The sequence below is a fragment of the Petaurus breviceps genome, unplaced genomic scaffold (genome assembly GCF_028583685.1).
Source record: "Petaurus breviceps papuanus isolate PSGF00001 unplaced genomic scaffold, PetGlider_PUasm1.0 175, whole genome shotgun sequence".
Lineage (NCBI taxonomy): Eukaryota > Metazoa > Chordata > Mammalia > Diprotodontia > Petauridae > Petaurus > Petaurus breviceps.
This window is the reverse complement of record NW_027185764.1, coordinates 29,141,423-29,153,223: the sequence shown is the minus strand read 5'-3', so window position 1 is coordinate 29,153,223 and position 11,801 is coordinate 29,141,423. Positions and strand designations below refer to the sequence as shown.

The following is an 11,801-nucleotide window of genomic DNA, read 5'->3' as shown; positions in this document are numbered from 1 at the left end:
GCCCAGTGTTCCTAATGACGGAGCATGAAAAACACGAATACACATCCATCAGTGTTTCATGATGGACATCATTCCAGGGGGCCATCTGCTTTGATAGGATATTCCGATGTTTAGCCATAAAAGCAATTAATAGGCTCAAGTAGCAAAGTCTCCAAGACAAGAGGGTGAGGATGGGGGCTGCATCAGGGGAATGTGACATTTAAGGAGCAGTCCCAGGGATAAGGGTTCTAAGCCAGATATTTAAAAATCAGGCAGCTAGTACAATGAAAATCAGGTAACAAAGACAAAAAAATGGAATCATACTCTGCCTCATCTCTGTCTATCCTCCTTTGAACTGATTTTCATGAGACTTTGCATTTGTGAGAAAGCCTGAAAACTTACAGCAGATACATGTTTCTATTCTCTGAGGCCACCAATGATAAAGCAAGTAAGAGAAGATGGAGGGGAATGATGGGAAGGAGTGGACATGGTAAATACGGGCAGGGTTGATGCCAACCTGTCTGAGAGAAGAATGCTTAGAAGAAAAAACAAACCCCAAACTACATGCAAAGTGGAGAAGAAAATATGAGTGTGAACTGAGTCACTAGGAAGAAAATACGGATTGAATATTACAACTAGAAGGGGCACCTCGATTCCCTTATTTTGTGGATTAACAGACTGTAAACTTCCTGAGGGCAGGGCTTGCTTTTGCTTTTGTCTTGGTATCCTCAGCATATTGTTCGGTTGAATGAAATGAGGAAACTGACAGCCACAAGGGGCAGGTGACTCGCCCAAAGTCACACAGGTATGAAGTGGATACTGGATTCTCATTCTACATTAGAGAAAGATGCCAAAGGTTCACGTGGACTGGAAGCAATCGTTTTCTGACGTTTTGCCACAGACTTTCAAGGTGGAAGAGAACTTCAAGGTCATTTAGATCAATCCCTTTATCGTAATATATTTATTTAATATTTTATTTTTTCCCCAATTATACATAAAAGCAATTTTTAACATATGCCTTTTAACATTTTGAGTTCCAAATTTCCTCCTTCCTTCCTTCCTTCCTTCCTTCCTTCCTTCCTTCCTTCCTTCCTTCCTTCCTTTCCTCTCTTCTTCCTTGCTTTTCTCTTCCTCTCTCCCTCCTTCCTTGATTTTCTGGCTTCAAATCCAAAGTTTCTACTATACCGTGCTGCTTCCTAGGTATATTGGGATGTAAAGATGAAAAGTCGCTCACAATAATCAAAACAATGATGGGAACTAACAGAAGTCGCATCAGTTAGGGAAAAAGGGGGATTTGTTCTTTCCCATGGTATAATTAGGCATCAATAACTAATAATAGCATTGAACATGGCCCAAAAGGTTAGCCTAATTGATCTGTCAGGTCTCTTCCAGAAGCAATAGTCATAATGATAATCACAGCTCACATTTACATGATGCTTTAAGGTTTGCAAAGTGCTTGCCTAGAGTCAGAAAGAGCTGAGTTCAAATCCCATCTCAGATACTTACTATATGTGTGCCCTGGGCAAGTCACTAAGTTTCACCTGTAAAATGGGGCTCATGATAGCACCTACCTCCCAGGGTTGAAGGTCAAATGAGATAGTACTTGTAAAGCACTTAGCACAGAGTATGAGTCTTATGTTGTCTTTTCAGTCATTCCTGACTCTTTATGACAGCATCTGGGGTTTTCTTGGCAAAGATATGGGAGTGGTTTGCCATTTCCTTCTCCAACTCATTTTACAGATGAGGAAACTGAGGCAAACAGGGTGAGGTGACTTGCCCAGGGTCACACGGCTAGAAAGTATCTGAGGCCAGACTTAAACTCATGAAGATAAGTCTTTCTGACTCCAGGCCCAGTACTCTATCCACTGGGCCACCTAGTTGCCTATATAAATATTATTTATTATTATTATTATCATCATCATCATCTCATTTTATCCACAGACTATCTAACTGTATGATCCTAGAAACTGCATGCTAGTCTCCAAGAGACTTTGCTAGTCACCCAGGCCCCATATGTGTTTATGCTGGTTGGGAGCACCCTCCAATGGCTTTTTGATGTTCTAGTTAGGTATTAAGGATAATTAGTGATGACAGCAAGAAATAACCACATCCTGTCTGCCTAAGTGTTGGTGAAGCCTTTTTTAGCAGGTCAGAAAACAAGCCAACCTACTAGGGCACGGAATGTGTGGTTAATTACATATTGCTTACCCTGGCTAACCAAACTTGGGTTTATTAGTCTAAGGGGGGAAAAAGCACACAGATTCCAACAGAAACAGTCTATTGCTTATTCTAAGAATTTCTTGTAGGAAGCCACGGAAATGTAGTTAGATGTTGGTTTTAGGCATCTGGTGTGACAGTGATTATCCTGGGGACTGTACCACTATGGATGAGAAGCACATTTGAGAGGTGGAGAAGAAAATAACTCAGCTCTGCAGGGGGCAGGGGGAGAAGAGGTAACAGGACTTGCCTTAAATCGGTCCAGGTATTTGGGCAGTTTGGACTGCTCACTTTCCTCTTGGTCTAACTGATCACTCGGCTCTGATTCCTGGGCCTTGACTTCAGATTCCTGAGTGCCTTCTGCAGGAGGCCCATCTGACGGAGAGGTCATCAGAGACGTCAGCACTGTCTCCAGCGCATCAAGCTGTGAAACACAAACATAAACGGTGAGTGTCTTCTCCCAGCTCTAAAAAGGCTGTTTCAATGCTGGGCATTTTGAGGGGGGTCCGCTCCAGTGAACAAGAAGAGCAGAGGCAGGTATAAGCAGGGCCAATGCCTTCATGAGCTGCCTGGGGCCTGGAATGGACGCTCTTGTAAAATCCTGGAGTACACAAATAGTCTTATTTCATGTAAGAAACACTCCATCAGATGATGTGGCAAATTTAGTGCAATTCAAATACTGCAGAACGTCCAAATATTATACACCAAGTGGGTTATTTACATAAGCAGATCAGCACCCTGGCATCTGACTTCACTCCTGGCCCCAACAGGAGAAGAGATCACGCCACCTGCTTTGTGGGCGAAAAAATCTCTCCTGCCCCTCTCAACCCTCTCCACCCTGGGCAGTGTAGGGAAAAGCAGGCAAAGAGAAATGGGAGAACAAGGAAAGCATGTGGCTGCCATGACTGAGAAGACTAACGACTAACCAAATTCTCCTTGTATGTGAGGCAGGTTTGAGCCCATGGGATCTGAGTACAAAATCAACCCAGTTTCAAACTACCAGTGGTGGGGCATATATCACAGGGGACTCAGCATTGGAAGGCACCTTGGAAATGATGCCAAACAGCTGTTCTCAAAGTGTGGGTTCTTCCAGAGGGCCTGGGAGGTCGAAAATTTTGTAATACTATATGAAGATGTTTTAACTTCTAATATGGTAAACACTGACAGATATAATCCATGTAAACAAAAGCTCTTTGGTTGGGTGGAGGGGTTCTCAAGAATTTTTAAGAGCTGTGTAAGTTTGAGAATGTTCAAACTACTCATTTTACAGATAAGGTCCAGAGAGGTCTAGTGACATCTTATTTTTTTTTTTTTGAGGGGGGAATGCAGGGCAATTGGGGTTAAGTAACTTGCCCAAGGTCACACAGCTAGTAAATGTGTCAAGTGCCTGAGGGTCGGATTCTAACTCAGGTCCTTCTGACTCCAGGGCCGGTGCTCTATTCACTGTGCCACCTTAGCTGCCGCGAGGTCTGGTGACTTCTAAGGTCACACAAGTAGCTAGAGTTTGAGTCCATTTCCAGTATTTCAGAGACTGAATTAAGAACCTAAGAAAGCTTCTTTTTTGGCCCGCATGGTCACTTTTGTTCAAAAGCAACATGGACCAACAGACACCATGATCATTTGAGACTGGATGATAATGATGTTCTCTGTTGCTAAGAGCAGCATAGGTGACCTGCCCTGGATGCAAATGAATCTGCCAGGGTTTCTGCCTGCCTCACAATGGAAGACAAACCAGAAATATCAGGAGGCCTTTTATCACCAGCGCATCAAACCCAAAACTCCATTCCAGAGAACTGAATCACATTCCTATTAAGTCAAACATTCCTAAAGAATCTAAATCAGACTCCCTTCGCAAGGGAACATTTCCCTCTCCTTTCATAGGTTTTATGGGCAATTTCACGTCCTTAAATTGCCAACATTGACTTAAAGCCAGGTTAAAACAGGAACACCCACTTAGAAATATCTATCTTTTTGTTTTTGTGCATCATGATTTATTCATAGCTGGTACAGCTGTACTAGGAATGAATTCCCAGAGATCAAGGCAAGGAGAAAATGAAAAGGTTTCACAAAAAATCTGACTTTCTACCTTGGTAACGAAACAAACAGGTGGCTGTCCAGGATGCTGTGCTCTTGCTAAGAGTTGACCAAGACATTTTTTTCTGATGCCTGTGTAATCCATGTCCAATAAACTCACACCTGAAACCCCAATCCAGGGGCCAACACCAAATCTGGCCCCAGGGAGTTCTACTTTATGAATCTAAGCACAATCCAGTTGAGTGCAGGCTCCCTTGCTTTCTCAAGGGTTAGGTTCATTACTGGCTTGGACAGAAATGAACCAAGCAAGCCAATATTTGTTGTGTGCACTGAGTGTGAGCTGGGGCTAACAGCAAAGGGACTAACAGAAGAAGTTCCTGCCTAGAGGAACGTCCATTCTAACAGGGGAGAGGAATGCTTGGCGTACCCACTTCCTTCCAAGGCCTTCCTTTACAGAGGGCAGAAACTAGACTCTTGGGTCTCCCACCCTTCCTACCACACACCCCCCCTTCAATATTATGCCCGTAAGAGCAAAACACTATCCTAGAGTGAAACAAATGAAAACAGTCCATTGGAGCCTGGTGCTCTGGGCTAGATGCCAGAATAGAAGACCTCCAACTTTGCCACTCTGACCCCAGGAAATCAACTCCCCTTTTTTACACTGTTTTTTTTTCTATTTATGAAACAACTGACAACACTGACCTAGTTTTCAGAGAATTGGGAAAAGTAATCAGAAAATGGCTATAAAGAGCTTTGGACTTAACCTCAGAAGGAAGAATCTATGTAAACAAGAAGGCTATTAGTTGGAGGAATAAAACCATCATTCCCTCTATTTCCAGCCTTTCCTAATAAAGGGACCCTTTATCTGTGGAAATTTAGCAATCTTTACCCATCCAGAACACAACCAAGGAAGCAAAATTAAACAGTGATTATAATGATATCCCCCCTGAGCTAAATCACAGAAGAGATGTTCCAAATCTCACATAGTCCATTAAAATTTAATGCCCTTTAATCAGGAGAATGCTCTCAGGCCTAGTCACTTAGATCTTATTTGCTCTTATTTTACAAACAACTTTAATAAGACTGGAATCATTTTCCAGAACAGGGTGAATTAGAAGCACTGGATAAGGAGGAAGGAGGCAAGCTGATTTAGGTAAGACATTCTGACCACAGAAAGTGGTGCCAAATAATGGCATAAACATTTCAAGGGCCCTTGAGGACATTACTATATTATAACACAGTCACAATAATATTTGATACTCATGATAATACTGACTTATCTTTTAAAAAATGCTTTTAATTTGAACTTGACAAACCCCAAATAAAATGGGCATTTCCACATACAAAGACTAGAAGACAAGAGGATTGTACAGGATGCTGTAGATTCCTACTTTGCCCAGCCAGTTTTTCTGTGATAACTCTGACTTAACAAGAAAAGTTACATGAAGAAAAGGCTCAATGTATATTCTTTTAAAGACGGTTGGGTCTGTAATACATTTTAGAAATATTTCCATCCAAAACTGTTCAAGGCAAAAAAGATATTCAGAAATTTCTACGATCTAGAACTAGTTTTCCCCAGAAAGTTACTAATGGTTAAGAATTCACTCTTGATGTTGCTACTAATTTTATAAAGGGGAAAGTCCCCCACTATTTTTCCTTCCTATTAATCTGTTTATGAGGTATTTTAGGGTCTTCTTGGGGAGAGGGAGAGGAAAGGAAGCATTGTAGAAATGAGTGAGAAGTGATATTCAGTAACTTGAGGTCTAATTATTCTGTCTGTACTTTAATGAGGATGATGATGATGATGTTGGTCAGCAAAGCCCTTTATAATTATTATTTCTTTTGGTCCTCACAACAATCCTGGGAAGTAGAAGTTATTGTTATCCCCATTATTATTATCTCCACTGAGAAGCAGATGGGTGATACAGTGGACAGAATGCTGGGCTTGGAGTCAGGAAGATCTGAGTTCAAATCCATCCTCAGATTACTAGCTGTATGACCCTGGGCAGGTCACTTAACCTTTACTTGCCTCAGTTTCTTCAGGTGTAAAATGGGGATAATAATAGCACCTAGTAACTCTGGGGTTGTGAGGATCAAATGAGATAGTAATTGTAATGGGTTTAGCACAGTCCCTGGCCCATAGTAAATGCTATATAAATGTTAGCTATTATCATTATTATTGTTATTTTACAGTTGAGGGAACAGGATGAAAGAGGTTAAGTGACTTGCCCAGGGTCACACAGCTATCAAAATCTAAGGATGGATTTGAACTTGGATCTTTCTGCTTCCAGGTAAAATGTTCTCTCTACTGTGAAAATGCTAGCCTTGTTAAACAGTGCCAGTGGCAGCTGATATTTTCAAGCCTGATGATCAAATATATTGTAACTTGATTATAGCCTTATTAGACTCAAGATGTGATGTATTTTCATACCAGAAAGGATCTGGGTTTGGGAATCCATACCAAACAGACCAAGAAAAGGCATAATTAGGTTAGCAAGAACATAAGTTGTCCACCCATAGCAAATTTCATTCCATGGTAAGAGCTCACTGAATACAGCTCAGATCACAGAAATCAGAGAATTTCCAAGCTGGAAGGAAACTTGGAAGACAACACAATCTGAACAGGAATCTTTTCTGTAACATGTGTGAGCCTCCTTTGGAGCACCTCCAATGAGAGGGAGACAACTATCTCCTGACACAGCCCATTCCACATCTGGCCAGCTTTACTTGCTAGGACGTTTTTATCCGTTATCAAGCCGAAAGATTTTGCTCCTAATTTTTGTCCTCTGGAGTCAGGCAGAATGAATCAAATCCCTCTGCCATCATGGGGCAGCCCTTCAATCTCTCCTGCCCCCACACTCTCTCAGCTACCACGCCAGTCTTTTCTTCCTCAAGTTAGACATGACCAGTTCCTTTTAATTGGTCTCCTTGTGGCATGGTCTGCAGCTCTCTTGCCATACTTATTACTATTCTCTGGATATCTTCCAACTTGCTAATGCACTTCCTGAAAGATGGCACCAAGAACTGAAGACAAATGCTCAGAATTCAGCTCATTCTGGATGCTCTTATCTTTTTGGGGTGGTAATGGTATATATACTGTATTTATCCCTGAACATGCTTTATTTCCCATGTTACATATAAGCTCCTTGAGGCCAAAGAATATTTCCTTTTTTTTGGTCTTTGTATCTTTAGTACCAGTCAACACAGTGATTGGCACACAGTAGGCATTTGACAAATTCTTGTCAACTGATTGATCCTAAGGACTCAAGTATTATATTTTACTTTGTTAAATTCAGTCCAGCTCTCCAAATTATCAAGATCTTTTTGGATTCCAATTCTGATATCCATTATATTACCTCTCAATTTCATGTCAACCATATATTTCATTTGGAAACCATCTATGTCTCCACAGGAGTCAATATAAGAATGTTGCTTGGAATGGGACAACCCAAAGAGCCTGAGACCAGGCCTGTCACTCTTTGGATTGACACTGAACCATTAACCATCACTCTTTAGGTCTCTGTGATTCCCCAAGAGTCGCCAAATGCATTGACCTATATTGTCATTCAGCCCATATATAGTTCTCCATTGCATCCACAAAGATGTCAAATGTCTTGCTAAAGTTTAGGAATACTTACGTCCCTAACATTTTTCTAATACTTTCTAGGTTTCTTTTGACTCTTGTGCTTGTATTTCAGAATTTCTATTCAGCTCTGGACTTTCATCAGAATGTTTAAAGGTTCTCTATTACATTAAAGATGTATTTTTACCCCTTAAGAGGATTACACTCAGTTTTGCAGGGTATGTTATTTTTGGTTGTAAGCCTCTATGTTTTTTGGCCATGTGATGTATTTCAAGATGTCCTCTCACTTATAGTAGAAGCTGCCAGACTTTGTGTGATCCTGACGGTGGTCTTTTGGTACTTGAATTGCTTTGTGACTGCTTGTAATGTTTTTTCTTTGATGCTGAAATGCTGGATTTGGGCTATGCCATTTCAGGAACTTTTCCTTTTGGGATTCCGTTCAGGGAGTAATTGATTGATTCTTTCTATATTCATCTTTTCTTCTGTTTCTTTTATATCTGTGCAGTTTTCATTAATGATTTATTGAAATATAGTGTCTGCAATTTTTAGATTTATTATGATTTTCACTGAGGCCAATGATTCTTAAATTATCTCTCTTTGAATATTTTCCAGGCCAATTAAAAAAATATAAAAACACACATTTTCTTCTTTTTTTCTCCAGTCTTTTGAATTTGTTCCAATATTTCTTGTCTTATGGAGTCACTGATTTCTGTTTGGTCTATTCTAATTTTCATGGAGTCTGTCACTTGGATAAGGTTTACCAGTTTCTCTTCTAAGCTATTTATTTTCCTACCAATTCTTTCTTGCAGGACTTTAAAAATCCTGTTCCCTCCCCACCCCCCACCCCTACTCCCCTTATAATTTTTTTTAGCTCTTGATTCATTTTTTCTATGTATTCATGAAGTCCTTGGGGAACATAGTTTCCTCCCTTTGAGTCTCTGCTTGCAGTTGTCACAGAATTGCAATAATTTTTGATACTGGTTGCTATTTTTAAAATTTTACTTATCTTTCCTGAATTGATCTTTGGTTCTTGAATTGAAATTGTTTCAGGGTCAGGCACCTCCATCTGTTTGGTCTCACCCTGGATCACTTGTGCTCCTGTGCTGACTTCCACCTCATGACATTAGTTACCCTCTTCCCTCTCCAGACCCTTGAGATTCTGAGTCTGGATCTTCAGGGTCCTCTCTAGCATCTAAAGTCAGAGTGCTTGGAAACTTGGAATCCCTGGGCCTTTGGTCTCCTGGCTAGAGTGCTAATGCTCTGACCACTGCTGTTGTTTGTAGGTGTTGCTAATGAGTACGTCCAAAGTCCCTACCCTGAGGCTTTCTCAGGGGAGCACTCCATTCCCGTTGCCTCCAGACACAGAGTATTCCAGCCTCCACGTGTATCCCTGGAAGCCTCTGGTCTTGCTCAGAAGATACTCTGTACTGGTGGGTCCCCTCTCCTCTTGCCCTCTCACCTCTGACTGACCACGGTTCTGAAGTAATCAAAGTCACTTAATAAAATTTCTCATTGGATTTCTTGGTCATTGTTTGGTCTGGTGTGAATTTAAGGGCTTTGCTGAAGTAGATATGTGAGCATGGGGTGGTCTACTCCCCAATGGGGCAGCCATCCTGGCTAGATACTTCACAACCCATTCTTGAGGAAGTCTGGAAGTGCTCAATGATTACTAGCTCCTTCCCCCTCCCTAGATATTCATGATTCACAATGGATTAATTATTCATTAACAAGCTCCCCTCTTGTTTGTGTTCCTAACTCTGGTGATTTGGCCACCATAAGTCAGATGCCTTTTCACTCTGTAACATCTCTCTACCCTGCTGCCCCCCCTTCACCCATGGGTGAGCTTTTACCTGGGGCCTCCATCTGGAGGATGGGCACTTGCCAGTCATGCTTCATTCCCTCCTCTTGTCTGTGCTGCTGACTCTCCAGGCTCAGCCACTATGACTCAGCTGCCTTCTCACCCTGGAACTTCCCTAACCCCCTCGGGCCTTCTTACCATGGAATATACATCTGTCTGTCATGTCAACCCCTCTCCCATCAGATGGGATTTGGTCGGCCATGCTTCATTCCCTTCCTGAATCTGCTTCTGACTCTCTGGACTTGGCCACCATGACCTCATGCAAGTACCTCCCATCATTTTTCAACTCCCCTTTCTGTGTTGTCTTCCTTTATTAGAATGTAAGCTTCTCAGGGCGGCCAGGTAGCACAGCGCATAAGAGCACCAGCTCCAGTGTTGAGAAGACCTGGAGATCGAATCCCGGGCTCAGACACTTAGCACCCACCCAGAAACACCTGGCCGTGTAACCTTGAGCAAGTTACTTAACCCCAATTGCTTAGGGGCGGCCAGGTGGCTCAGAGAGTAAGAGCACTGGCTCCAGTGTCAGGATGACCTGGATCAAATCCGAGCTCACATACTCAGCACCACACCCAGAAATAACTGGCCGTGTAACCTTGAGCAAGTTACTTAACCCCGACTGCTTTAAAAAAAAAAAAAATTAAAAAAAAAGAATATAAGCTTCTTGAGGGCAGGAACTGTAGTCGGGGTTTTTTGCTTGTATTTGTATCTCAAGCACTAAGCATAGTAGTAAATAGCATATATTAAGTGCTTAATAAATGCTTATTGCCATGCCTACAATTTGTGGACTCTAACCTCTTCTCTCACTTAGAAAACCAGGATGTTTGCTTTTCTCCAGTTCTGCGGCACCTCACTTTTGGCCAGGCTCTTTCAAAGATCAGCATCAAGCCCACAGGGTCCAGCTGCCTGTACCAGTCCCTATTTGGCCAAGGTTCTTGAATAGCAATAAACAGATAAAGCAGCCCGCTAGAGTCGTTAATAAGAACTGGGCAGCAAGATGAATATATTTCCTTTAACCCAACCCAGATGGCTTTTGTTTGAGCCGTTTATTTACTTAGAAGAGCCTACAAGTCAAACTAAAAAGAATTTCATGCCTCCTTAGTAGTATGAGTTGAACACTGCAATTGTTGGGGGGATGCTGTGACTATATTGTCCCTGAGAATCCACTTTTATCTTTCAAGGTTGTTCAGAGGAGCAAAAGATGTGTGTCCTCAGTTTACATTCAGATGTAGGAAGGTCGGGAAAGCTAGGTGACACAGTGGATAGATTGGCCCTGGAGTCAGGAGGACCCAAGTTCAAATCCGGTCTCAGACATTTAAGTGCTGTGTGACCCTGGCCAAGTCACTTACTCCGAATTGACACCCCCCCCCCAAAAAGGGGAAAAAAAATAATGTAGGAATGTCTAAATAAACATGTTAGTATTAAATAACACCTTTCTTGGGCAAAAACTGTCAGGTGGTTAGAGAGATGTTATTTTTGCAGTGATCTATTGGTTACATTTAGGGTAGGTGGTAGTGGAAACTTTTCTTTCTAGCAGCCTCACAGCTCTAAGTCAGGGGCTCTGAACCCTTTTTTGTGTCTTACACCCCTTCAGCAAATCTGAAGCCTACAGATTCCTTTTCAGAATAATATTTTTTAAATGCATAGAATAAAATACAGAGCTTTACAAAGGAAACCAATTACATTGAAAGTTATTGAAAAACAACTTTCCAGACTCCATGTTGAGAGAGTTGTTCAGTCTTTTTCAGTTGTGGTCAACCTCATTTGGGTTTTCTTGGCAATGATACTGGAGTATTTTGCCACTTCCTTTTCCAGCTCATTTTACAGATGACCTACCCAAGGTCACACAGTTGTAAGTGGCAGAGGCTGGATTTGAACACAGAAAGAGGAGTTTTGCTGACTCCAGGCCTGGCACTCTATCTAAGCTACTATGTACTACCTAAGCTGCCTTGATGTTAAGAGAAGCCCTGGTCTAACTGATCAACACCAACTGAGTTTCTTACTGCTTATCTGTCAGTGTCAAATACTAAAAATGGATCCATTATTTTGAGCTCCTTGAATATATCCATCTCACATGAAGACAAAAGAATGCAAATAAAGAAGCTAAATTCTCTCACCGATCCCCCCTCCTTT

The 11,801-nt window shown here is 41.7% G+C and overlaps 1 protein-coding gene across 1 annotated transcript in view; it reads right to left on the bottom strand.

Moving 5' to 3' along the window:
- The window catches only part of LOC138158772 (small ribosomal subunit protein mS27-like), a 29,576-nt gene that overhangs the window by 980 nt on the left and 16,795 nt on the right, over positions 1–11,801 (bottom strand). The window contains exon 5 of the mRNA XM_069084981.1: positions 2,447–2,620. Within this exon, the coding sequence (XP_068941082.1) occupies positions 2,447–2,620 (174 nt within the window). The remainder of the gene's footprint in view (positions 1–2,446; positions 2,621–11,801) is intronic.